Genomic DNA, 27247 nt, shown 5'->3' with positions numbered 1-27247 from the left:
TTATAAATATATTTCTCCAAATTTTGCTGTTAATGTATTCTTAATTTCAAAATTTTATTTCTCGAAACGTAAAATGTATTCTCACTGAATAACTATTAATTTTTAAAAATATTTTAAAGAAATAATTTAAATTAAATTCGTTTATTTAAGGTATGTGCGATACATCATATTTAAATACAGTAGGAAAGTATTGTATTCCTACCTATTTTTACCTGCTTAGAACCCTCTTCAGGTTATTTTTAATTGAAAAAAATAGGTTCATCAATCATCATTTTTCCCAATCTCTAAATGCTGTCAAACTGTATCACCACAAACCGCAATCGTTTACCTTTCAGTTCAGCTACCGCAACACATAAACATATCTGTTTAATTTTCGTTAGGCCGGACAGTGAGGAAATATTTGGTATATTTATTAGAGGGGTTTGTTCGCCCTTAATTGATAACCTGATTTTGATATTTTCTGTTAACACGCAACGGCGTCCGACAACAATGTGTTTTACGACAACACTTACATCATTTTACTCACCCCAGCACCTGGTCGTTTCAGTAATTATTACAAACAGGGTGTGTTTGTGAGTTCTGTCTCTTGCTAATTTCTATTTATTGCCTCCACGAAAAGCTACATCTGAGAAAATCTTTTTACATGAATAAATTATTGTGTTACAGAAAAATTATTTTTACCATAATTTATAAAAATAAAGAAGCTTTCTTTTAAAAAAGGATAAGAATCCATAAGAGTATGAAAGTGACCCTAATAACAATGGGTTTGATGAGCTTATTAAATAAAATTTGGGTAAGTGTCTCGATTAGTATGTTTCGTTCGTTTATATTAGAATATATGTACCTATATATATGTGTATGCGAAACCCCTAGTTTTGGAGGTTGGAAAAAAATACGTAAAGCAATTAAACCCAATTAGTTACATGAATTAATCAAAAATAGTTATTTGTTAGTGTTATTAATTAAATTCATATTTCTATATGTATTTTAAATCAAAAACATTTCAAGTTTAGTTGGATTTACCTACAATTAGTATTATTATTTCCTTTCGTCAGATTCCAAATTTCTTTGTTGCTTTGTTGAGTTACCGAAAGTTTTAATCTTTACTAAAAGCAGGTACTAGTAATTTTCGGACAAAATGTGCTTGAGGAATGCAAATAGTTCCTGGTACATATTATTGTTGTTCATTACCTCTAGAAAACTATAATTGACCTATGAAGCTGAAATTTGGCAGGTATTATACCTTTAGGCAAGATCAAGTTTTAAAGGGACGTAAAGGCTATCGCAAGTTCTACGCTTTTGCTGCTAGAGACAGAATAATGATAGTTGAAATACTAGTTGATAGATTGTAATAGAACTGTTGGTAATTTGATAATATTTATTCCAAAAAGCCGACCGTCGTTTTGGTTGTTATGGGTACGAAATTGTACCTACTCACTTTTTAAAAATGGTTATTGGAAATAAATATTGTGAAACTAGCAGGTGTGTTTGCGTTCCAATCTTTATAAAGATGAGTTGTTGTGGTTCATATAGACATGTTGCCTAAATCAACATGTTAGTGTTACGAACCACTGTCAATGGATATCACTGTCTAAATTTAAACGAATTAGTAGTTATATTAGAAAATTTTGTTATGGACCTTTACTCTTCAAAGTGAGCTAATGGTAAAAATTAGAAGTACTAAGTCAACCTAATCAAAAGATTCGGCTATTTCTTTTGAAACTAGTAAGGGAATAGAAACTTATTATAGAGTACTTTCCGTTGATCTACAATTAAAAAATTTGACAAGAAGCAATGTCTTATAGCACAAGTAAAAGGAAAAATCCGAAAACTGTAAATTTGTATTTACATCGAAAACATATCTACAAGCTTTTTTGAAATGTTCTTATTTGATTCAAGCGATATTTCTTTTCCTGCTAGTGGCGGTAGCAGGAATTAGATACTATGGAATTGGGTTAATGGGTTCAAAACAAGAGGTCGTAAAAGCCTCCACGAAGCAGATGTTTATTATGAGGTGCCCTTTTTACAAGTTTTGTTCGCGCAAAACAAATTGCTTAACAAAAAATTTGAACTACATCATAGTTATATCTGTCGGAAAAATATTGTAGTAAAATGCAGATATTATTAGTGATTATATTACACTTTTTATAGCTAATAACACTCCCAACTTAATAGTATAATATGATTAGAAACATGTGTCCAAGTGTTGAAAGGAAAGGACAAGAATCATAATAGAAAAGAATTATTTGATGTATGAAGAGATATTGGAATCTGGATATTTTTTTAATAAACGATGAAAATACAATAGAAAAAAAGAAGGAATAGTATTCAACCTTCTCTTAAATAGATAGTTTGTGTTATGAAACCTTTTAGATTGTTAAATTGTTATTCTAATTCTTCAGGTTCTTTTGGTAGGGCCTTTGAACCGGATATAAGTCGATATGCCTCTCTAGAAATCGTTCACCTTATTGGGTATCTTAAGAATTAACTGTACATTAAATAACAGGTGTAATGAGTTTGAAGAATTGACATTGTCAGAAAGAGATTCTGATGTAATGATCGCAAAAAATGAGAAAATTATTTCAATAAAAATTAACTGGGTAATGGAATAGTAATATTCGTTGCAACAAGATAAAAAATAAAACATTAAAGGGTTTACTGGAAATGTTGTATGCTTTAGATTCAAATTATAAAAAAAAACTGGTCAAGTATGAGTTGGACTCGCGCTCCAAGGGTTCCTTACAACGGCGCCGTTTTCTTTACAAACCCTAGCTTAACTAAACCCACTAGTATGTCAAAACTAACGTAAAGCTAATTTTTACTGGTTTTTTGTTTTGTTTTCTGATTCACTCTTATCCTTCTTTCGCAAGATATATTGATTTTTATATTCTCAAATTATTATGGAATCTTTCCTATAAGAAAGGTTGGAGAAAAACCCCGAAAGAACTATCTTTTTAGGCGTTCGTACCTCAAAGGGATAAAACGAACCATTATATGATCACTTTGTTTTCCGTTTATCTGTCTATCAAGGCTCATTTTCTCAAAAACCCGTGGAGGTATTAAGTCGAAATTAATATTAATAAACAATTAGATCTGCGATCCTCCACAGCTGTGAAAAAATCAAATTTCTATGTCAACGCAATCAAAAGATACAGCCGTTTATGACGATCTTAGGACTGACGACCTTGTAATGATGATGAAAGGAATCAAAATCTATAGGGTACTTCCCATTGGTCTACAATCATGAAATCTGACAAGAAGTAGTGTTTTATAACAACTAAAGTTACATCACAAACAAAAATTATTGTCAGAATTGTAATGTTGTATTTATACGTTTTGGGGACTAATTTTGGGGGAAAGCCTAAAACGCTCCAATGGATGGCACTGTGGGCGCTAAAATAAGCCCAAAGCAATGTTAATAATTTATTATTTTTACTGTATCGCATACAATTTATCAACAGCGTGTTACAAATAACTGTTAGATAATACGTTATTTGCACATAGGTCCAATACATATGGTATTTTTTTTTCAGGTTTGTTAACAGTTTAATCTGTAATTAATAATTTAATAAAATATGGGTATAGGTACGAATAATACGGTAAACCTAATAAAAGTAGTTTTCTGTAACTTCTCAACCCTAAATTTGTTTCCTGTTTATAACATGCGATAAGAGCGCAACATTTTTAGTATGATTTGACATGCCTCTTTTTCTTTTTAACAAAACTCTCATACATTATTCCCATTGCATACCTTCAAACACATGTTGATGTACAATCAACCAGCGTAAATGTACATATGTACAATGGGTAAACACGAACGGCTTTCAGCACATCAAAGTTGATTGGATGTCGAGCTTTGTTTTTATTCGAATTGCTAATAGAATGTAAAACGCTATGCTGATGCTTCATTTTGTTTGTTTTAGTTTTTATTGTGCATTGTCTATTGTATTAAAAAATAGACGAGAATGTAAGTGATTTCAAGAATATTGAGATCTCTAGCCTGAAGTGCGAATGCAAAATATTTGAAATTTCAAACCCAATGCATTGCTTAGCGTGACTGTTAACTTTTCCAGTTTTAAAAAAAATTGGAAATAATACTTTTGGGTAATATTGATTGGCGACTATTTGGGTTTTTTGACATAAATGAAAGGTACTGATTTTATTATAAAAGGTTATAAAGAGGTTGTTGTTAATTAAAATAAAGCATTGTAGTATACGGTTTCATTGAAAAATATCATTCAATCAAAATTAACTGAACAATTACAATTTTGATGGAGGTGCCGGGAGATTTAATTAACAAAAATGCAATAAATGTAAATATAAGCGTTGTTAAAACTGAAGCTTAGTTATTTGAATGTTAATGGTTTGACCCACAATCTTCGGACAAAAATTAGCATTTTTCATTTTATTGTTATACAGTGTTAACTCAATATAACGACACTTAAGGGACTGAACATTTTTCGGCATTATAAAGAGTGGTCGTTAAATGGAGAGAAATAAAAGATATTATTTTACTATTCTATAATAATATGCATTTACTAATATAGTACACATTTTGCACACGAACATTATTATTCATACATTGCGTATAGCCTGTTATCTTCGTCTGATGTTTTTTGCTGCTCCAATATTTTAATTGTATTTTGTTACGTATCTTACTCATATCTTGAGATACTGCTGGATCAATTTGATTATATAAAAAGTATTTTTTTAATAGTTTCGCTGCATCAAGTGCTTGTTTGATGCTTGGTGGAGGGACAGGATCGTCTTCTTCAACAACGTACAGTACACAGCTGCAGTTCTTATCTATTTCGGTAACTTAGAAAGTACTGCTTAATGATTTATAATGCCGCATTGTTGTCGTTAAATAGAGTGAGCGTGACGCTATATAGAGTGTAATATTGTATAGAAAACAATGTAAACCAACCAAAGTCAAGCAATTTCGACGTTTTAGGGAGTTTGTCGTTAAATCGAGTGACGTTATAAAGAGTTTACACTCTATTTGCAAAACTTTCTGCATTAAATTTTTTTTTTATGATTATATAAATCCAAAGGTGTCGTTTAAAATAAAGAAAAGCAAAGTATATGCAGGATCGTTGATAATTGACTTAACCCAGCATATAGTGATCGCGAACCTGCCGAAATAATTCCCCAAACCCCCATGTATTTCTTCTAATTTTTAGGCGTTTCGAACTTTTCCGTAATTTTTGTTCAAGCTTTCGATTTTTATCAGTCGAAAGCTGCAGTAAAACATTTTTATGTATAGGCGTAAATTAATTCCTTTTTTCATATCAGTATCTGAGCAAATGCCTGTTACCTTCGTGGTTTCGTTAATGACTTAATTTATCGGAATTCCGTGGCGTCATTCCTATTTTAGGACTTATTAAACAGTAGCTACCAACAGCATCTGGAAGAGAAATAAATGGCAACCGTCACATCAGTTGACACCCTCTCTTTTGCTTCGGCTCCCGAACACCCCTGGATTATCTCTGATGCAGGGGTGGCACGGCACCCTTTAAACATATAATCATTCAAAAAGCGTGCCTCGTGTGCCTCGTTTGTATGTATGCACGTTTTAACCACCGGAAATAGAGGAATAACTGCCGACTTTTGCTGTTGTTTTTTTATAGTTTTGTAGTTTCTTTACGCAGTATGCTTTTTATTACGTTGTGTTTAAAAAGCAGGTATTGATTACTGTGTAAAACGCAAACCATTTTTTTAATCGCGTTATGATCTTTACAAGGTTTTTATTGATGTCTTTTCATACGGAAAATGTAAGTAAGATAATGAGATTATTCTAAAAAAAAAAATCATAGTTATTAATACGTATAAACTGGCAAGATTAAAGGCTCGCAGGTCTTTTAGTAGTACCTACCATCATATTTAAAAAAGTGGTTACAGTGGAATTTGTTTATTATGACTCCGCCTATATTGACCAACCGCTTAATATGAAATAATTGCAGTGTTAAGTTTGGTTTTCATATTAAATTACCTACATGAAAGTTTGGATGTAATGACTCCGTTAAAAATGTTTATTATGACTGATTCTCAAGAAATCATATCCGGTTATAGTGATCCAAATGATTAATAATAACATTTTCGCTCATTTTTCTGACCCTTCTTATGTATATTGATATTACAATTCATCGTTCTTTTTTTTCCTGTTAATAAATGTATACAATTTGTAGTTTTTCTCTTTATTAAACTAAATAACTAACCAAAATAGAAAGTTGTTTATTTTCTACGACTATGCTTTGTATGACGTCCGCTTAGTACTTATGACGTGTTTGTCATTTCCCTTCGATGTCATTATAAGCGGATTCTACTGTATTTGTAATTGCCAGTCATTCGTCATGGGGGTCATCTCTGTATGGAGCCGTCCATAAAATACGTTACTCAGAAATTTCCCTTTTTTGGATCCATTCCTCTCCCTTCGTCATGCTAAGTCACACTTTCAGCGACCCCCCTAACAAATATGACGCCACAAAAGCTAGACCCCCCATACAAGCGATTTCTTTTGATTAAAAATAGCAATGGGAATGACTTTCTATAGTAATGAAAAATTTTAAGGACTGCCAAATTAATAAAAAAATTAAAATAAAATTGGAGAACTGCGAACGTCACATTTCCTTAAACCCTCCCTCTCCCCTTGTCATATCTCATCGCGCTGAGAAATATCCTTCCCTCTACCTTATTTGCGAACGTATTTTATGAACGGTCTCTTTCTACTGCAGTTAAAATAAATGATGAAAACAATTGTAATGATTGTAAATCGGAAAAAATTTGCATAGAGTATAGAACTCAAATTAGTGCTCGAGATGCTGCATAAGTGTACGCACCTATCTTGAGAGTATCCGTTAGCTAAATACACCACAGATGATGTTTGCGTTTTGGGACATTTCAAAAATGTACCGTTGTTAAACAAATTTTGGTTTTGAAGAAGCTATTACCTAAACAGCAGATATAAGGTGCAATGTTTTTTGATTAATTATTCATTTATCTTGTTTATAATTAAAATTGGCCATTAAATTCTTTAATTTTAGTTTATTTTACCGTTTTTCCTGTTTATGAAATTTTATCTGACAAGAAATGTTTGTACAGTGGATTTCATTTATTACGACCTTGGTAATAGCGACGTATAAAATTCATGTGGTTATAGCGACTTCGGATGTAACGCCGAGTTCGGGTATAGCGACTGTTTTTAATGAATCATTTGTAACAAATCCCATGCAGATATAGCGACTAGAGTCGGCCGCTAAGGACACAAAGAGCTTTCTTATCTTTTGTTTACATTCACACCAATAGTCAACAAATGTGATGACCTTTACCGTTTTTTCTGAGTAGCAACTGTGTTTAGTAAACTTTTGAATAAGTGTGACTTCCAGATGAACATTTACTGTTTAACTTTGCCTGTAACGACTTCTGGATATAACGACGAAATTACAGTGGTCCCTTTGTTGTCGTTATACCCGAAATCCACTGTACTTTGTCTTTTTCTTTTCTTAAAAATAGTGATTTAAAAAAATAATCACTTCGGTAACTACCTACTTTTACTTGTCAAAGTTATATCAGATCGCAAATTAAAAAAACACACATCAGTTTCTTTTCAAAACGCTCTACTTAAAACTGTTCAAATAACCGTTACGAGCAGATGAACATCATCGGATATTGCACTTGATCGAACAGTTAGTAGTTCTTTGATTGATTGCCAACAAGTAAATTTTCCGGTGTTTTTTCTGGTTTACCTACTCCATTATGATTTATTTTTAAAAAACCACCTATTGATGCTCCAGTTTCGATAAGAATTGTATAGCTGTTAATTTACATCACGTGTACCTATACATATATTGATTAATCATAAATAAGGATCGCAAATCATTATTTTCTTGATTAATTATTGTTTATATACTATTTCTTTTCGATTAATAGTCGATGTAGTACATAATTTTAAAAATAGATTTAAGGGGCGAATAGACAATTTTATTTATTTTTTGAGTCACCCTGTATAGGTATACTATTTAATCAAACAGATTATGTGTGTCGATTTGTCGAAGTTAGAAAGTCAAACATGTTCAACATCAAACCAAACAGGTTCCCCGTCTTCTTCAAACATTCTGTGTATATCAGAGCAAATATTTGAGAGATATAAGAACTCCGGAGGGCTGTTATTATGATATCGGAGGGTTGGAGACAATAAGATCGCGCAAATCGTAAAATATGGCTTAATTCCCCACTTGTCGCAGGCTTTCTCAATCGGTGACAATATTCTAAAATCGATAAAAGCTTACGGCTTTGGTAGATCTCTTAGTCTGGGGCAATGCCCCTTTAATTTTCCACCTTGCGGGCGTGATTGTGGTTGACATGTGATTTATGGTTTTTAGGACAAATAAAAAGTTTCCCTTCGGCACAGGTGAAAGAAACTAATTACGTATAATGATAAATGTGTCATACCACAGAGGGTGATTTTGACGTATTTGTACCTACTTGCTATTAAATATTTTCCAAATGAAAAAAAATATGGTCAAATGGACTTGTTCTCTAAGGTCTTTTAATATTTAAAAACGATTTTTTTTACTACAAATTTCGATTAAACAATTTCCTGAATTTAGAAAGTAGGCTATTTAATTAGTATCATTCTCTTATTATCTATCCTTTACCTACACTAGTTCTTCCCCCCTATAAGTCACTGTGAGCTCGAAACTGTTAGCACCATTGCTTCGAGTGGTCGAAATTCACTTTTGAGAACAATTTGTTTAATTACTTTTTTTGTGTTAAAAATTGTTGGAAAAATTAAATTTAAATGAATTGTTTGTAAAAACGTATGCAACACATCGTACACTTCAGCATAAGAAATTGCTGATACTAACTACGTAATACTACTTTGCCCTGTGCTGACAGCACTCATATTTTCTTTTTTATATACTATCAGGACCTTATTTTTCGCACATGATTATATGATAGAAAGGATTACAAATTACCGATACTTAAACTATCGTAGGTGTGCTCTCGTAATAATATTTTAATAAAGACATGCAAGAGAAGAATGTCTCAAATGGAAATAAATCCACTCGACAATTATTTCGACTTATTAGTCAGCCATTTATAACAATACAGAAATTGTTACAGTTGTATTTAAAATTTTTGATAAGGTATTACGTTTGCAGACTACCAAACATATTAGTTCTCCTATTTGGACAAAAAAATTGCATTTATATTACTTTGCATAACTGATAAATAAGTATTTCCTAAGAATTTCATGTAAAGTTATGGATTATTATAAACCAATTTAATTTTCCTCATAATTTATTATGCATTAAATTATTATTAATATATTCTCATTCATTTAGTTTATGACAGCCATAAACTTTTAAACGAAAATGTTGATTTCCCTATTATTCAGTTTATTTTATAACAATAAGAAATTTATCATATTTATTTACATATTGAACAGTTCAATTGAGTATAATGTCATTGATATTTGATATGCAGATTATCTTGTAGATATTGTGTACTTTTTTGTCACTACCACTAGGTATTCGTTCAAAAACGTATTTTAATTATTATGGAAATTAAGACCCACCTAAACGTATTTTTCAATTACCAAATTTTTTCTTTTAACTTTGCCTGTTTCTCTGGTAGGTATCGTGTGAAAGGGTTTTGCCAGAGAACATAAAAATAGTTTTTTGTTGACCTGTTTTCGTTCGTCTTTAAAAATATTTGAGTGTAACTTGATAAAATAGGATATTTATAACTCTTTATATCTTTTAAGTGGACTTTTTAGTAAGTTCGTACATAATTTTTAACTTCCTTCATTTCTTTTGTTTTTTTTTAACGTTTGTGGATGCTTTTAAATAAGTAAAAGTAAATAGGGAAATTTTGTAAGTACTAGAATAGGAAATACTAACCAGACTCGTGTTTATGCTTCCTTAAGAAAACTCCCCCTTCGTTCATTTCTACCACAAACTGACGTTTATATATTCCTTTCAAAAGGAGGTGTCGAATTACTTACTTGCCGACTCCTTTTAAACAAAAATTCGATCAGATGCTGACATTGGACACGTGTGTTTGTATTTTTTTTTCTGTCTATGATGCGCCTCTGTCTCTTTTCGGCTATAGCTGTAAAAATTTAACTGACAAAAAGGGCTCGAAAACAAACAAACATATGTTCCGGGAGGATTTCTAAATTTGACTTTTCTATTTCACCATTTGTCTTGTTATAAAATGCCCACATAAAAAGAAACAACTTTTATAAAAAAAGGAAAATTATTGTCGTGGTAATTTTGGAATTGAGCAGTCAATTACTTTAAGTTTAATGTTAAAGCTAAGAGCAACTAAATTAGTCGTAAATGTATCCTTTCTTCTTTTCAGAAAAAAGACTGTTGGCATGAAACTCGAAAAGGAATTAGTGATAGTTTTATTGACAGCCGTTTGCAATGCGGTAGCCCAAAATATCCAAATTTATGACAATCCTTTTGATCCCAACAACAACCAATATGATCCGAATAATTCCAACAGATTCGATCCAGATAATCCAAACAGATTTGATCCCAATAATCCAAATAGATTTGATCCCAACAACCCAAACAGATATGATCCAAACAACCCAAACAGGTTCGATTCGAATAACCCCAGTAGATACGATCCGATCAATCCCAACAGTTACGACCCAAATAACCCTGACAGACTAGATCCAAACAATCCTAATAGGTTTGACCAAAACAACCCCAATAGATTTGACCCAAACAACCCCAATCGGTACGACCCAAACAATCCGAACAGGTATGATCCAAATAATCCCAATAGGTACGATGTAAATTTCCCAAACAGATACGATACCAACAGATTTAATCCAAATACTCCTAATCAATATAATCCTAACGATCCTAATGAGAATCCTTTCGATCCAAACCGAAATCCTTCCTTTTCAACTAATGACTATGGAGGATCTTCCAACCCATTCACTTCGGAATCCCCATTCGGAAGACCATCATCCCCTAGGACTCCTTGGAGACAGAATCCTTCTGACAGTGGTTTTGGGCGACATCCAATCGATGAGCATACCTCAATTATTCGTGAAGCGTAAGTTATTCTTGAAAAAGAAGAGACGCTTGAAATTAAACACCCTGTATTCGAAACTTGATATTTAGCACACCACTCTTTCATTTTCAGAACATATTTTGTTGTTGCATCTCGTATAGTAAGACCTGGCCAGCTATACAGGGTGTCTGTTCAAGTTTTTAGAACTCGTCAACCGTTAACAGTTAGAGCTTCTATTCAAAGAAACGGAGTTGAAATGTCTACCGATCACAAAGAAATAAAAGAAAACATTCCCGAAACTCTTCTAATGAGGGTAATATCATATTTGTTATCATAAAATAAAAATATTTGTTTGTAACACCAAATTTTTGGAATTGAAGGTACCACCAACCAGCGCCCCTGGTGAATATAAACTGAGGGTGGAAGGTCTCTATAATGATATATTTGGTGGAGCTGCTTTTATAAACGAAACTAAATTAACATTTTCCCAAAGATATATGACGATTTTTATCCAAATGGACAAACCTGTTTATATGCAAGGACAAACTGGTAACTTTGTACAAAATAATAATTCGAACATAAGTAATGATAATTTTTAGTGAGGTTCCGTGTAATCCCAATAAATACCGAATTAAAAGCGTTCAATAATGCTATAGATGTGTACATGTTAGATCCGAAAGGTCATATTATGAAACGTTGGCTATCCAGACAGTCAAATTTGGGAACTGTTAGTTTGGAATATCAATTATCAGACCAACCAGTTTTTGGTAAATGGAAAATAAAAGTTGACGCCCAAGGACAGACGGAAGAATCAACTTTCGACGTTGAAGAATATTATCAGACAAGATTTGAGGTACCTACGTGATAAAAAAGGCATTTTCCTTCATTCGTAAACGAATTTATATTTAAATTTAAGGTGAATGTTACCATGCCCGCATTTTTCTTCACAACTGACGAATATATTCATGGCATTGTGATGGCAAATTATACAAGTGGAGGTCCAGTTAGAGGAAATTTAACCCTGAAGGCAACAGTAAGACCAATAAACCCGATTAGGAACTGGAGAACTGACACCTCCACCAGTACTCCTTATAATCTTGACGACATTTCAAAAAGCAGACAGCAACAACAACAAGATTACATGAATCCTAATTATAATGTTGAATATAATGAACCGCCATTGCTTGAAAAGTACTTCAGTTTTGTGAGTTTTCAGAAACTTCAGAATTAAACTTTGAACCAAAGAGCGTTTCTATTTTTCTTTCAGGATGAACAGTTGCCCTTTTGGATATCAATGCCTTACAGATATTACGAACCAATTCCTATTTTAAAATACGTAAGTTATTTCACTTTGTTTTTTATGAAATTATTGAGCGTACATTTTATTCATAGTTCTATGGGGTTTATAAATTTCAATATCCCTTGAGCGAAATATTACGCCATATACCAACACTAGATGGAATGGAAGTGGTCATTACAGCCACTGTGGGTGAAAGGTATTTAGATGAAGTAATCGAAGGTTACTCTGTAGCAAGAATCTATAATTCATCACTGAAACTCTCATTTATGGGTGGATCTCCTCAAGTAAGAATTGTGATAAATAAATATAGCAAACCTTTTAATGCATATTTTTAAAGGTATTCAAACCAGGAATGCCTATATCAACAAATATAGTTGTCAATTATCATGATGGCTCTCCGCTTTCTGAAGAAAGATTGTTACAAAGTACTATGGAGGTTCATTATTCTGTTGAAATGAGAGGCGGTGGTAGACGTGATGGAGCTATTCAACAAATTCCATTAAGTGACCGTATGGGAATTTGGCAATACAACATTGATCTGAAGGGAGATTTGGGACTAGATGGACAGAGATCTTCAGAAGAGTTAAACGATATGAGTAATGTTTTTTTGGATTTGAGATAAGAAAATGATATATTTAGAAGGTTTTAATTTTAAGGTGCTATTAGGATACAGGCTTATTTTAGAGATGCGCGGGGCGAAAGGGCTAACGCAGAATTATTGTTAGTTGCCCACGAAAGTCCTAGGAACAAACACATCAAGATTTCTACAAGTACCAGGACACCACAAGTAAGAAATAAAAATTTGTAATCTAAATTTTTTGTCTAGTAATTTTTGTAATTGAATCTTAATTACAGAAGAAAAAATTATAATATTGATCTTGTAATTCCCGTTTAGTTAAGTTCTAAACAACTCTTGGTTTATAGGTTGGAGAATACATTATATTCCACATTCGCAGTAATTACTTTATCGAGTACTTCAATTACATGATAATGTCGAAGGGTATGGTCTTATTGGCAGCCCAAGAAGATATGAAGTACAACGTCCAAACGATGGCTGTAACACTAAGTGCAGAAATGGCACCAGCTGCTACAGTTGTGGTTTGGCATGTGGACAGGTATGGAGACGTTACTGCTGATAGCTTAACGTTCCCTGTCAATGGAATCAGTCGGAATAAATTTACTGTACTCATAAACAACAAAAAAGCAAGAACAGGTCATAAGGTGGAAGTAGCCATCTATGGTGAACCCGGCTCTTATGTGGGATTATCTGGAATCGATTATTCTTTCTTCAGCATGCAGGCTGGAAACGAATTAACATATTCACACGTAAAATCATTTTCGAATCCATAAAAGAATACTTTTTTAATTCGCTTTTTTTTAGGTTTTGAAGAAAATGGCAACCTTCGACGAACAAACCAATGGTACACATCTTCACACTTGGATTTCACACGAAGGAAACCCCGAGGAGTTTGTCTATTTTCCGTCTTCCACTTACGGCATTGACGCAAATCGTACTTTTGAATACGTTGGTCTCGTGGTTTTCAGTGATGTTCAAGTACCTAGAAGACTGAGTTCGTGCAATTATACCCTTGGATACGGCGAATGTTTGACAGGACGATGTTATAGACTTGACAAGAAATGTGATGGATTTTTGGATTGTGAAGATGGCACGGACGAAGTAGGCTGTGAGTGTTGCCTTAAATGATTTTATTTCCCTAGTAAAAAATAATATTTGCTGTTTTACAGGCGAAAGAGATAATGGTACCCAAATCGCAATGTTCCGAAAGAATCGATTTAACAGGATCCAAAGATTATACGACAACGTTTGGTGTTGGAAAGATGTTAATATAGGACCTCATGGTCGATATATATTTAATATTCTGGTCCCTAGTCACCCAGTGCATTGGATGGTATCTGCGTTTTCTATGAGCCCATCCCTTGGATTTGGGATGTTAAATAGACCCTTAGAAGTAAGTTGGTTTATTTAATATCCACTTGAGAAATCTATTAATAATAATTTTAATATTTCTTTTTAGTACATGGGTGTGCTGCCGTTCTTTATAAATGTCGAAATGCCCAATGAATGTAGACAAGGGGAACAAGTAGGCATTCGAGTTACTGTTTTTAATTACATGCCCAATGCCATTGAAGCAACGGTTGTTTTGGCAGGATCTCCCGATTATAAATTCGTCCACGTTGAACAAAATGGTGTTGTTAGGGCTTACAACCCAAGAACGTCATTTGGAGAACATCAATTCTTTATTTATATAAAGGTATTTAGAATTATTTTTTCATGCTTGGTCTAACGTACATCTTTTGATTAGCAACAAGATGCTGAAGTGGTCTATCTTCCTATTGTCCCAACAAGACTGGGTGATATTGAGGTAACTGTTTATGCCTCTACACTTATTGGAAAGGATGAGGTTACCAGAAAGTTACATGTTGAGGTAATGCAATTAAAAGAAAGATGGTATCTTTTAAATTAAAACAAATTTTTTTTTAGGCTGATGGTTTGCCACAATACAGACACCAGTCGATGTTACTTGATTTGAGTAATAGGGCTTATGCCTTCCAATATATGCACGTCAATGTTACTGAAACGCCCATAATACCGTACGAATTCGATCGATACTACGTCTATGGATCGAACAGGGCTCGAATATCAATTGTAGGTGACGTAGTAGGTCCTATTTTCCCCACCATGCCTGTCAATGCCACGTCAATGTTGAATTTACCAATGGTAAGCGCTACTTGTTCTTCGAGTCTTACCAAATTACAATATTTTTGATATTTAAATCTAAGCAGTTGCTTAAATTACAACTCGTGTACTAGAAAAATGAGTGGATCTGAATGTCCACATTCGGGTGTATACTTGGTTGCATATTAATTATAAGTTTTTCTTTTTTTTCTTATGTTAAGTAAAGTACACGCGATTTCTAGTTCTTCATTAATGTGCCCATTAAGCTACTTTTGAAATCGCCACATTTGGCTCTGTATTATTTCTATTACAGGATGCTGCAGACATGAATATGTTTTCATTTGCTGCAAATATGTACACAACCCTCTACATGCGTTACACACAGCAGCGAAACAGAACTCTGGAACGCCTTGCCTTCTACTACATGAACATCGGTTACCAAAGACAGCTCTCTTTCATGAAAGAAGACGGTTCGTTCGGTCTTTTCAGAAGCGATTGGTAAGTTAACTCAATAAAAAAAGACCTAAACGAATTACGTGTCTTCTTTTTTTGTGTTATTTTACAGGAATCACTCGGCGTCGTCTGTGTGGTTAACAGCATACTGCGCAAGGGTGTTCCAGGAAGCTAGTTTCTACGAGTGGGAAAATTACATTTACATCGATCCAATTGTGATATCGAAGGCAATGGACTGGGTACTTAGTCACCAAAACGAATATGGTTCTTTCTATGAAACCACATGGTCTCCTGACAGAAAATACAACGATACTCTCACGTGGTCAGACAGGGATGAAATACGACACCGTAATATCACACTTACAGCCCACGTTCTTATCACCTTGGACTCTGTTAAAGATCTTCAAAGTAAGAGCATTTTTTGTCATATACGTATAACAATATACAAAAGACACTCAATAGCGTGTTTCATAAAATAAAAACGTTGCTGACCGGTATCGATTTGTTCATTACATTCGTTTGTTACTAAACGTCTGTCTTATTTGAAATATTTTCAAATTTTAGGTGGTTTGAGTTCAAAAGTAGCTATAGCTGCTAAACGAGCCATACAATGGCTAGAACGTAATCTAGACTTGCTTAATAAACACGGTTCTCCCTTTGAAGTAGCCATTGTGGCTTATGCACTGATGAAAAGCAAAGCACCCAATGCTGAGACAGCTTTTAGTTTCCTAGCTCGTCACGGTCGTATAGAAGGGGGTCTTATGTATTGGGGAAGAGAACCTGTACCCCAGCCACCTTACAAAACAGAAAATCAAAAGCCATTCAGACTGCCAAGACTGCCTTATAAATACGATTCTGAAAATATCGAAGCTACTGCCTACGGTTTACTGGTTTATGTGGCTAGACAAGAAATATTTGTTGATTACATCGTTAATTGGTTGAATACTCAGAGATTAACGGATGCTGGATGGGCTTCAACTTCTGATACTGCGACAGCTTTGAAAGCACTCATTGAGTATACGTCTGCGCAAAGGATAAGAGACATTTCTAGTTTGGCAGTTACGGTGGAAGCAACGTCCTTGCCAGGGCAGAGCAATGTGCTTTATGTTAATGACAAAAATAGGGGAAAAATGCAATATATTGACATACCAAATGCTTGGGGTACCGTCAAAGTACAAGCCAGAGGTGCGGGGTATGCTATACTGCAGATGTCCGTACAGTACAATGTTGATATTGCCAGATTCCAAACGCAACCACCTGTCCCATCTTTTGATTTGTCTACAAGGGCTGAATTTTATGGCAGGAATCATTCTCATGTTAATTTCCTCAGTTGTCAGAAGTAAGTTATCAGTTTTTAATTTTTTTGCTTAAATAAATAAAAAGTATTGTAAGTTTAACAGAAGTCGCAAATGATATGTAACATCTAACTTCTGTAACAAGCAAAATTAATTTGTTAATTTTTGGCGTGCTTTTCTGTGTATTATATTTTTATTTACATGTAATTATTTACGTAACCTTTTTTTTAAAGGTGGACGTATTTGAATGAGTCTGAGAGATCAGGACTTGCAGTACTCGACGTTGCAGTACCCACTGGTTACATTATTCAGCAGCAGAAACTTGACGCCTATGTTCTATCAAGACAAGTTCGTAATCTACAGAGGGCCAAGTTCTTGGAAAAGAAAGTGCTCTTCTATTTCGACTATGTAAGTAATAGGTTTTTTATTACTTTTATTTTTTTTACAATTTTACAAAATTTGACCTATCAGCAACCAACTTGTTGCTTTTTGATATTAATAAATTAAAAAATAATATGTTTATAATGAAAGAGTAATATAACAATTAAAACAATAAAATTAAAAAAAAAAAAAAATTGTCAAATACAGTAGATACCCGATATGTGATAACATAACATGATATGAACCGTATACTTATTGTATGTATTGTATATTCCGATATATTTGGCACTTTTTCGATAAATTAGTGGAAGATGTTTATTTCGTCGATTCATTTTAGATTGGTGATGAATGTGTATTAATGTTTTATATTTGTTTCTGCGTTGATATGGTTAATTGTAGATGTTTATTACAAAATAAATATATAATTTGTTACCGTAAATAAATCGATAATAATGTGAACAACTGTTGCTCTTTTTTTCGGTTTACATTATCGGGTGCCTACTGTATTTAATTTTCTAATTCAAATACATATCATGTTAAAAAAAATATTTTATATTCATTATATACTGGAAAGAGGATTTTATTTTTATTTACAGTTGGATAACGAAGAAATTTGCATAAATTTGACAGTAGAACGTTGGTACCCAGTTGCGAATATGTCTCGATTTTTACCAATTAGAGTGTATGATTATCACTCCCCCGAAAGGTACAACGAAAGCATCTTTGACGCACTAACGACCTATCTATTAAATATTTGTGAAGTATGTGGTAGTAGTCAATGTCCTTACTGTTACATTTATAACAAAGCTACCGTTCTTTCGGTACCCATTTTTACCATTTTTTTCACTTCTTTCGTTCTTCTTGTACAACATCTCAGGCTACAAGAAGGCGCTGTTATTTAGATATTTACAATACTCATAATGAAATAGGTAAATGAATCTCAGAAAAACAAAAGCGTTTGTGCAGGGTATATGAACTATGACGTAGTTATTTTTTTCTGAATTATGTTTTTGCTCTTTTTGATTAATTAAAAACACCTTGTGCATTTAGGAAGCTCTTCAACTTTTGGCCTTTTAAAATTTGATACGTTGACTCAATGGGGTGATAAAATGAAATAAGTTTATTGTAAAATCGTATTACGTAAAGTACAAAGTTAAATATTACTAATAGCAGTGCCTAATAGGTTTAGATTGTAAAAGATTTTTGTATAGATACAAAATGTAATAAGAAAAGAAGTGTGGGAGGTAAGTCTCTCTTTTATCCTATTTTATAAAATGATTAAAACGTGTAAATTAATGATGTTTATGTGAAATGAAACAAAATTTTTGTGATAACAGCAACAATATCACCAGTAAATTTTGTTAAAAATTATGTTTATGTATATATTATAAATGCTGTACCTACTGGAACAAAAAATGTATTTCTTTGGGTGAAAAACAGACAATACTGTTCAATTCTCATATCTAACAGAGATATTTGTATATAAGAATGTTAATGTGTAAAAAGAAAAAATATTTGCCCTCTTAACAAATCTCACTAATATTTTTTATATGCACTTCATGTATTTTACATATACAGATTTTTAAATATTTTATTGTTTTGCAAATTGTGACGCTGGGCGAAGTTTGCCTATAATGGTAAAAAAAGCAGGATTCACAATAGTCACTAACGATGTGTAATATCTAAACTCGGTAACGAGCCGAAGTTTCGTGAAAGTATTAGAGTCGGGTTTTGATTGAAGCTATTTCATATTTAGCACTAACTTTTTTGGTTCTTATAAAATTATTTAATGAATATTGTAAACAAGTATATCACAATGTGTTTAGAAAAGTTGCATGACTAATTTCAAAGTGCTGTTCAAGATTAGCAGTTAGCATTAGCAGAACGAACGGCTGACAGCTGACTACCCCTTTTCTCCTTCTCTAGCTATTGGAAGTATCGATTGATTTTGTGGCATGAAATTAGTCTCATACCCGAGTGATAAGATGTTACAGATCAATACGCTATTAAAAAAGATACTGATGGTACATAACGATAAAACAATTCCTTTCCATTGGATTTGAATTAATGTACATAAAAAAATTGCTGAAACTAATCAGTAACTACTTTTATTAGTCTGAATCTCGTAATCTTAGAAGCAGCTTTTACTTCTTAATAATATTTTTTCTTTTTGATAAAGGTGCTCAGTACTTTTGGTTACTTACAATTTTTTTTATGCAAGAATTCTTACGGTTAGTCAAAACGAGGTAACAGGTAAAAGGCGAATTTGTATTTATTTAAACGATTGTTTATTTTATTTTATTTTTATAGACTACTAATTACTCTAATGCCTAATTACCTTTTTTTGTATTTTGTCCATAACTTTTCGTTACTTTTTTATATACATATACATTTTTTATAGAGTAACTTTAATTTGGCTAATGATTTATGGAAATTGACCATGACGTGCTGATAGGAATTAATAAGTTGGAAATAGTTTTACGTTTGGTAGTTTCTATAAATTATTAACCAAGAACTTAATGTTCTTTATACAAATTATGGATAGATATATGTATAACACGGAAATTGTAGTTTTATCATTTGTAATAGGCATCAAAAATGTTTTAAAAGAAGACTGTACATATTTAGTATGTAAAATGAGGGCAGCTAGTGCTCGTTAGTCTTAAAAAACCGTCCATCTTCACTAACTAGACGTTGGTGTTTATATTTAGTGCCCAAATCTAATATATTTCACCGTAGATAGAACTTGTTCAATCCTATTTTGTAAGTTTATACGTTTTTATATCTAAGTCTAATTTAAAATTAGAGAATAACGACAAAAATAGTATTTGTTTTTTTTTTTCTTGTAGGACGTATTATGTCACTTACAATTTTCTTTCGTACAATAAATTAATTACTTAAATACTTTTTTTTTTAATCAGTCAATTTTTTTAATTGGCACTGTATAGATGTCGTTACCCATGCTAACAGACGATAAGAAGGGATGGCTTCCATCTTCTTAGCTATTGCACACACTGTTGTAAGTTAGTGTGAGCTATGCGTCAGGCCAGTGAATGTCTTGTCGTGCGGGAGAACACACCATGTTACGTACCCAATAGTGAGGTTAAGTGATCAGCAATGGCATTGGATTAAAATCTTTAGGTAAGTTTTTGTTTCATTTTCATCTAAAACATTTTGAAGTTATAATGGGACATCCAAATATTTGGTTAATTAATATATGAAAGTGTATTATGTAATGTTTTTAATGTATTATAGTTAGGTAGTAAACGTACCGGCTTATAAAGAAATAACTGATTTCATTTACGATTTTTACTATTAGTTGTAGTTACGAAAATCAAGCATGATATTCGCGTAAATTGTTTCAAAAACCAAAAATATAAACATTTTTAAGCAGTACAAATGCAGTTGCAATAAATGCATTACTTATTGTTAATTGTTTTGTTATGTTGTTGTACGTTCAAATTTATTTCATAAAGTGTAAATAATTCAAGTTTTTATTTAATACTCTTATATTATCGTTTTCTAACAAACGGCGTACGTATTTACAATAATAACGTTGTTATCGAGTTGGTGCCTTTTTTTGTCACATCCCTCATCATAATCTGTGTTACTTGTTTCTTTTTTTCGCCCTAGAAAGGTCAAACAAGATCAAACTAGCTTGACCTTGCAATTATTTACGAAACGCTATATTTAACGTTTTAAAAAGTAAAAATACTGAGCATTCTAAAACGTAGTTACCAATATTGGATACTGCTTAATTGCCTATATAATATTAATTAGATAAATATGTACCATGTCGTATATTTTTCATTGAATTTAAAAAACTACAATGGAATATTCAAGTACTGATGGTATTTCGCATCCTTGTTTTGTATTAAGTGAAAAAAAAGCATTTTAAGCATTTACACAATTTAAAGAATGTCAAGAAGCTTATTTCATTGTACATTTATTTTGAGTGGCGAGTATTAAGTTTTATTTTGCTTTTTAAATAGGAATTACTTTTTTGTTTGAATCAGTTAATGAACGTTCAGATGAAAATTGAAATTGAGAATTGAAAATAAAACTTCATTTTGATATGCTAACTGTGTGTATTTATTTTAAATTTTAAAAAGTGTCATTGTCGAGAGTATTACATATTTTACAAAATTGAATAGTGAAGTAATTTAATTAGGTTAATTAAGCATTATTTGATCTTAGTCTGGTATAAACCACCCATGTAAACATTTTGGTGCTGGAGATGGTGTGGTAAATTCCGCCCTTCCTAATTCTTTTAACGATTTTGCGTCTAATATAATAAGTCCTATTTTGTTCCACTGTTCTTCGCCCCATAAAAGGGATGACATTAGTACACCATCGTCTTCTTCCTGAATAAAAATGAGTTTTAAAAAATCAAATTCGAAATTGTCCTCTTTATATTCAAATCCTCTTATTTCATACAGTATTAAAATACAAATACAAAAACTTTGCAGTTATATCTAAGTATAAAGACGCACATAAATACATAAATAATATATTTTAAAAAAATATGTNTTAGATTACTGTTCGCAAATAGTTAAGGATGTGGGTTGTTCTAGTTTTAGGGAAATGCGAAGATTAGCTCAGGACAGGAAATATTGGTGGTGCGTGTCCAACTAGTCTTAGGACTGACGACCTTTTGATGGTGGTACATAATCATATATTCTGTTGAGTTCAATTGTTTATAAATTGTTTACAGATAAAAAAAAGTATGTGAAAATCAAATAAAATAAAGAAAAATTTGTATTTAAATACAAAAAATAAATACTTTAATTGAAAAGTATTTTATACTCTTTTTCAGAGCACACTTTTAAGTTAGTTTTCGAGTATGGCATGTGACATACCAAATTATTTAGGAAACAAATATGGAAAAGTTCAGTCAAATTGAAAATGTATGTAACTGGGAAAAGATTGGATAATTGACCGTTTTCACTTTTTTTTCGATAACGTCATTTTAATAAATACAATATTATGTAGTACTTCCCCTATTTAACCGTCTATTAACATAAATAAACATGATAGCGTACGTCTGCTGGGGACACTTGGTATACAATAAATTACTAAATTAGACTTAAAATAATTTTTTGTACAACATTATTAAAACAAACCGTTGATATATATGACAAATATTTTAACAAGTACTTAGTAATTTTTACCTGTGCATTTGGCCTGGGAAAAAAAATTGGTTCGCTGGGGTAACAATTTTTTTCACACCATGTTTTGCAATCCTTTTCTACGGTGTCAACTTTAATAATCTAAAACAAGAAATATTTTTATTTTCTGCTTTCTGTATTAGACATGTGATAAATAATTGTTAAAATGCATTTGAAGTAGAAATATGAATCGATATATTTGTGACATTGTTTTGAAAAGTTCGTTCATAATTCAAAAATTTTCTAAATGGCTTATATAATATGTTTGTTTTTTGAAATTTTTTCTTTGACATAACTAGAATATAACACCAAAAAAATTTTTTTGTTTTGTTTTGATTCGTAATAAACGGAGTGCAGCTTCTGTATTTGAGATATGGTGTTATGTTATATATAAGGGAATGATGAAAACAGTTATAGATATGAACTACAGTAGGTAGAAACTAATCCGTTGTAGTTTGATTTACTATTTTTAAAAATTTGCTATTTGTATTTTAAATAGAACTGTTTCCAAACAAAATAATATATTTTTAAAACGCATAAACAAAGGGTCGTGATGAGGTTATGACCTTTCCAATAAATTAAAAACTTATTACAGTTTGATTTTCTGTTTAATGTTTTTTTTTAATACCTTCTGGATAATTCACTTACCAAACCAGGATTTTCGGTAGCTACATCAGCTCCAATGGCGTAAAAATATCTGTAAGGCTTTCCTATAAAAATTGACAAATATTAGATACAATTGTAAGGGATAAGTATTTATTTTCTCCCCAATCATTATCATGATCATAAGATCGTCAGTCCTACGACTAGTTGAAATAAAAAAAAAATCTTGAACTATTCGAGTACTAATGTATAACTTCAACGTGTCCGCAGAGCTAAGGGTACACACATTTGAATAAGTACAAACTATACATAATTTATATAAAAAAGTGGCCTTACGTACCATTGAGCTGTATTTAAAAAAAAATATTTTAAACAATGTTTAAATATATATTGTTTAAAGTACGTTGTTATTTTGATAATTTAAAAAATTTTAGATGAAAGAATTGAGATTGGTTATTCCCAATTTCGACTTCTAATAATTGTAAGAAATATGTACGTTATTATTTATACTTTGTACTTATGTAAGTGGGTGTGTCCTTAGCCCTGACGAAGCTCACAATCGTAGAGCGAAACGTTGGAGTTATTAAATCCTAAATTACCCGAATAGTTCAATAAATTTATAATTTTCAATTTTAATTATAAAATGCCTTTATCGAAATAAAATATATACTTATTAAATTTAAATTTATGCTTGTGCTTTTTTACCTGAATATTTTTTATAATATATTTGAGGCGTTTCGCAACTCAACCCGCATAAATCTTCAGGTGATAAGATAATTCGTCCGTCACGTTGTAAATAAGCTTCACACAACGAATTGTCCAAATGAATTAAATTTCCTGATGAACTTTGCGTTTCTTTATTAAAAGATTGTTTCTTAAATTTAGTTAAAGGTACAATAAATCTTTGGGGCTTGTTTCTAGCCATTTTAGCGAAACATGGATTCATCTGGGCATTCTAAAAGGCATGCTTTATGAGTGTAATACACAGAGAAACGAGTTTACACTTACCAATAGGTTTTCTGTAAACATACAATTAACAAAGTCTGGATTTTTATAACAACATACATCTATTACCAAATACTCGTCGGTTATTTCAAATTGGTTGATTATGTGAAGGTAGAAAAATGAAGATGTGTAAAAATCTTCTTTTTGATCAGTTGTACGGTTTATTAAAGTGATGATAGTCTAAAAACAAATCATTTACTGGATTATCATTTTGGTTTCTATATTTTGGTTCTTTTTATTAAAGGTTTTTTTAAAAAGTCGCCCAGAAATTCTAAAGAAGTACTTAAGTTGCTTATTAAACTAGTGTGGGTACACCAATAGTGCCTGTATTTTATTTTTATGAATAGATTTAACAATTTCAACAATTTGCCATTTCTGTAGATTCCTTTACTTACTTGTTCCTTTTCGTACCATCTCAGAGCGGACGAAGTAGGCCTGTTGACCACCAAAGCAGTAACTAGGCCAGTTATCGACACACTAAAGGGCTGTTGAATCATCACAAAATAATTGTCTGATATACCTAAACAAAAAAAAATAGACGTGTTTTTAATTTAATATAAAAATCAAAAGGGACCGTTCTAAAGTATGAACGTAATTATGGAGAAGGGAGCTAGGAGTATTCCTTAGCGTAACGTGATATGACAAAGGGGAAGGGAGGGGTGTACGGAAATGTGACGTTAACAGTTCATCAATTTTATTTTAATTTTTCTCTTGGCAGTTCTTAAAATTTTTTATTGCCATAAGAAGTTATTGTCAAGCACTTAAAAGCCAGTAGATAAACATATGGATTGTCAGAAAGGAATGTTTCAAATTATATACACTTTTTCTTATTTGAATTTATATTTTTCAAATAGAACAAACAGAAAAGCTCAAAACCCCAACGCCCAACCTTCTTCAGGGACTGATGTAAACTGTTAGTCCCTGAAGAAGGTAACTTTGTTACCGAAAAGTGCTTCGGACAACTACAGTGTCTTGTTTTGGCGTTGGGGTTTTGAGCTTTTCTGTTTGTTCTACAACAACCGCCAAAGTTTTTCCAATCTTCATATTTTTAAAATAAAAAATATTTTAAATTATTCATTTGTATGCTATTTGTAATCGCAAGAAGTCGTTTATAAGGGGTGGAAAAGTTTTTTTTGACGAAGGGGGAGAGAGGGATCCAAAAAGGTGAAATCCTAAATGATGTATTTTATAGACGATCCCAAAATAAAAAGAACACTACAATAGTATTACTATTAAATTGTGAAGATTGTTATAAAGTATATTCAGAACAAACTAGTAAATCATTCAATGATGGAATTAAAGAACACAAAATTATTTTTGAAGGTAGAATCATTAAATCAAATTAAAATTAAATTAAATTTCATCAAAGCTTCAATTTTTAATGATAATTTCAAAATAGTGATTAGTTTATAGAGGATAAAGTTGAAAAACGTAGGAAGCATAGAAAAATCTTAGATTTAGAATAATAAGTAATAATAAAATAAAAATAACTCAAGATGGATTAAAAATTATATAATAGGTAGCTGAGAGCGTTTACGTGGCAGATGCAGTTCCAGGAGAACGAGTAAATGTTTTCGGTGTCTTTTGCTGGCAGAATCCGAATTCAAAACTCGTTTTTCAGGAAAACGGTCGGGAAACTTTTTATAAATAGTATGACTGTTTAATATACCATATATTGTAAACTGGATATATTTGGAATCAACCTAGAAAAATCGATACCTCTGCTCATTACAAATCACTTTGTTCATGATTTACTAATAAATACTAATTAGAATTAGAGCGGAAAATATTGCAATTAAATAGCGGGTTTTTCAAGCTTTATCACCAACAACTTGGCTTCTAATTAAAATAGAAAACTCTAAAACTCCTTATTTTAAAGTTCAAGATCTAAACTTTAAAATGAGATGTAAAAAACTCCCCAACTTTTTTTAAAAAAGTTACATCAGAGCGGAGCGCAACTGGGCTACTAATTCCTCCGGCCTATTTCAGAGACTGAATGTTTTAAATTCGTATTATTAATTCCGTAGTTTGTAATATATTTTATTAACAATATAATAATCCCTTACCATTATTCGGAAAAATGAGTTTCGCTGGCAAAAATACACCGAAAACACTTAATTGCTGTTTTAAAACTCCATCGGCCATGACTCCTCCCAGATGCTGGATTAGCCCTTATCCTTCCATCTTCATTTATTTTTTATTATTTTTTTAATATAATTTTGTACGTTATATACCGAGAAAGTTAATTTGTTTAATGTACGAAAACGCATGAAGTTTGTGGCAATATTGTGACTACAGGAATCTTTGCATATAAAAATGAGTATTAGTAGTTACTTATTAATAACATACAAGTTTTTACTTTCTGACCCACCGAATGTGTGCATATAAGATGGATTAAGGGGCCATGGGGCTGGGACGCTAGCCACAATTCTGGCAGTGTCAAACATTGATTTTTCTCCTGTAAAAAGTCAATGCAATAATTCTTAAATATTTTTTTTCAATTAGTTACACCTAGCAGTACTTACCGTTTTCAGGCTTATTGAAACAAACAATATGGTGCGTGGTACCTAATAAACCAACCGATAGGGCTGATGTATACACTGTACCTTAAATTTTATTCAATATTAATATTTAACATTTACATATAAGTATTAACATCGACTATATATATGCATGTATATTTTTTTAAAGAAAATCGTTTTAATAAAATAATCAGAGCGGATTAGGAACGAAAAAGATTTATTATAACAAAACCAGCACCGACGTTTCGCTTCTAGTTTGAAACTTTTTCAAAAGTTGATCGGTTCTTTACACTAAGCCTTAGTGACCAAGGGGATAAACCAAATGGTTCTGTAAGGGGTGAGGGGTTTAGTAAAAGGCTATCTGAACCATACACGGGGATTGGATAGTTTATGCCTGAACTACGTGCTTTTTTCATTGTTAAGAAAATGTATTTTTAAAATTTGCCGCGTAATTTTATACATCTTTGACTCTTTTGTCAAGATTTAATTTTGTCGGTGTAAAAACTGAAAAATCAATTACTTATAGTTAGTAACATGTCTTACTACTTATAGCTGGAATGTTTATAACGATTTTAAAGCAACAAGATGAAATTTGATAAAGTCCAAGATTTATCCTTTTTGACGTGACAACGTCTTATAATTCGATGGAGTCGGCTGCACGCACGAAAAAACATGACTCATGCGGCGTTACCTCGCTCTGAGGCGTTCCATTTAAGGCTTGAAGTGCAAGCGAGAGCGCGGAACGAGCGACAAAGAGGCACAATCGGCCTCCGCGTTCGGCAGCG

At 32.0% G+C, this 27247-nt stretch overlaps 2 protein-coding genes across 3 annotated transcripts in view; one reads left to right on the top strand and one right to left on the bottom strand.

Annotated features, from left to right (window-relative positions):
- LOC108733526 (CD109 antigen) overlaps positions 1 to 20066 on the top strand; it is a 36713-nt gene extending 16647 nt beyond the window's left edge. Inside the window, exons 2-21 of the mRNA XM_018464703.1 lie at positions 10369 to 11079; positions 11170 to 11350; positions 11418 to 11586; positions 11637 to 11890; positions 11954 to 12241; positions 12305 to 12373; positions 12430 to 12621; positions 12675 to 12933; positions 12994 to 13124; positions 13262 to 13663; positions 13719 to 14022; positions 14084 to 14307; positions 14374 to 14610; positions 14662 to 14784; positions 14841 to 15077; positions 15349 to 15533; positions 15601 to 15896; positions 16053 to 16827; positions 17017 to 17191; positions 17761 to 20066. Coding sequence (XP_018320205.1) covers positions 10385 to 11079; positions 11170 to 11350; positions 11418 to 11586; positions 11637 to 11890; positions 11954 to 12241; positions 12305 to 12373; positions 12430 to 12621; positions 12675 to 12933; positions 12994 to 13124; positions 13262 to 13663; positions 13719 to 14022; positions 14084 to 14307; positions 14374 to 14610; positions 14662 to 14784; positions 14841 to 15077; positions 15349 to 15533; positions 15601 to 15896; positions 16053 to 16827; positions 17017 to 17191; positions 17761 to 18066 — 5502 coding nt within the window. The 5' untranslated portion in view covers positions 10369 to 10384 and the 3' untranslated portion in view covers positions 18067 to 20066. The remainder of the gene's footprint in view (positions 1 to 10368; positions 11080 to 11169; positions 11351 to 11417; positions 11587 to 11636; positions 11891 to 11953; positions 12242 to 12304; positions 12374 to 12429; positions 12622 to 12674; positions 12934 to 12993; positions 13125 to 13261; positions 13664 to 13718; positions 14023 to 14083; positions 14308 to 14373; positions 14611 to 14661; positions 14785 to 14840; positions 15078 to 15348; positions 15534 to 15600; positions 15897 to 16052; positions 16828 to 17016; positions 17192 to 17760) is intronic.
- Positions 20067 to 21256: 1190 nt separating this feature from the next.
- The window catches only part of LOC112904439 (carotenoid isomerooxygenase), a 20834-nt gene continuing 14843 nt past the window's right edge, over positions 21257 to 27247 (bottom strand). For both annotated transcript variants that reach the window (XM_025974475.1, XM_025974476.1), the window contains exons 6-13: positions 26466 to 26546; positions 26312 to 26398; positions 24336 to 24460; positions 23944 to 24120; positions 23641 to 23890; positions 22981 to 23042; positions 22336 to 22434; positions 21257 to 21528 (exon numbers count right to left, since the gene is read on the bottom strand). In XM_025974475.1, coding sequence (XP_025830260.1) covers positions 21358 to 21528; positions 22336 to 22434; positions 22981 to 23042; positions 23641 to 23890; positions 23944 to 24120; positions 24336 to 24460; positions 26312 to 26398; positions 26466 to 26546 — 1052 coding nt within the window. In that variant the 3' untranslated portion in view covers positions 21257 to 21357. The remainder of the gene's footprint in view (positions 21529 to 22335; positions 22435 to 22980; positions 23043 to 23640; positions 23891 to 23943; positions 24121 to 24335; positions 24461 to 26311; positions 26399 to 26465; positions 26547 to 27247) is intronic.

This window comes from Agrilus planipennis, unplaced genomic scaffold, assembly GCF_000699045.2.
Source record: "Agrilus planipennis isolate EAB-ADULT unplaced genomic scaffold, Apla_2.0 scaffold44, whole genome shotgun sequence".
Taxonomy (NCBI): domain Eukaryota; kingdom Metazoa; phylum Arthropoda; class Insecta; order Coleoptera; family Buprestidae; genus Agrilus; species Agrilus planipennis.
Note: the sequence above shows the minus strand (reverse complement) of the source record. Positions and strands in the feature narration are given on the sequence as shown.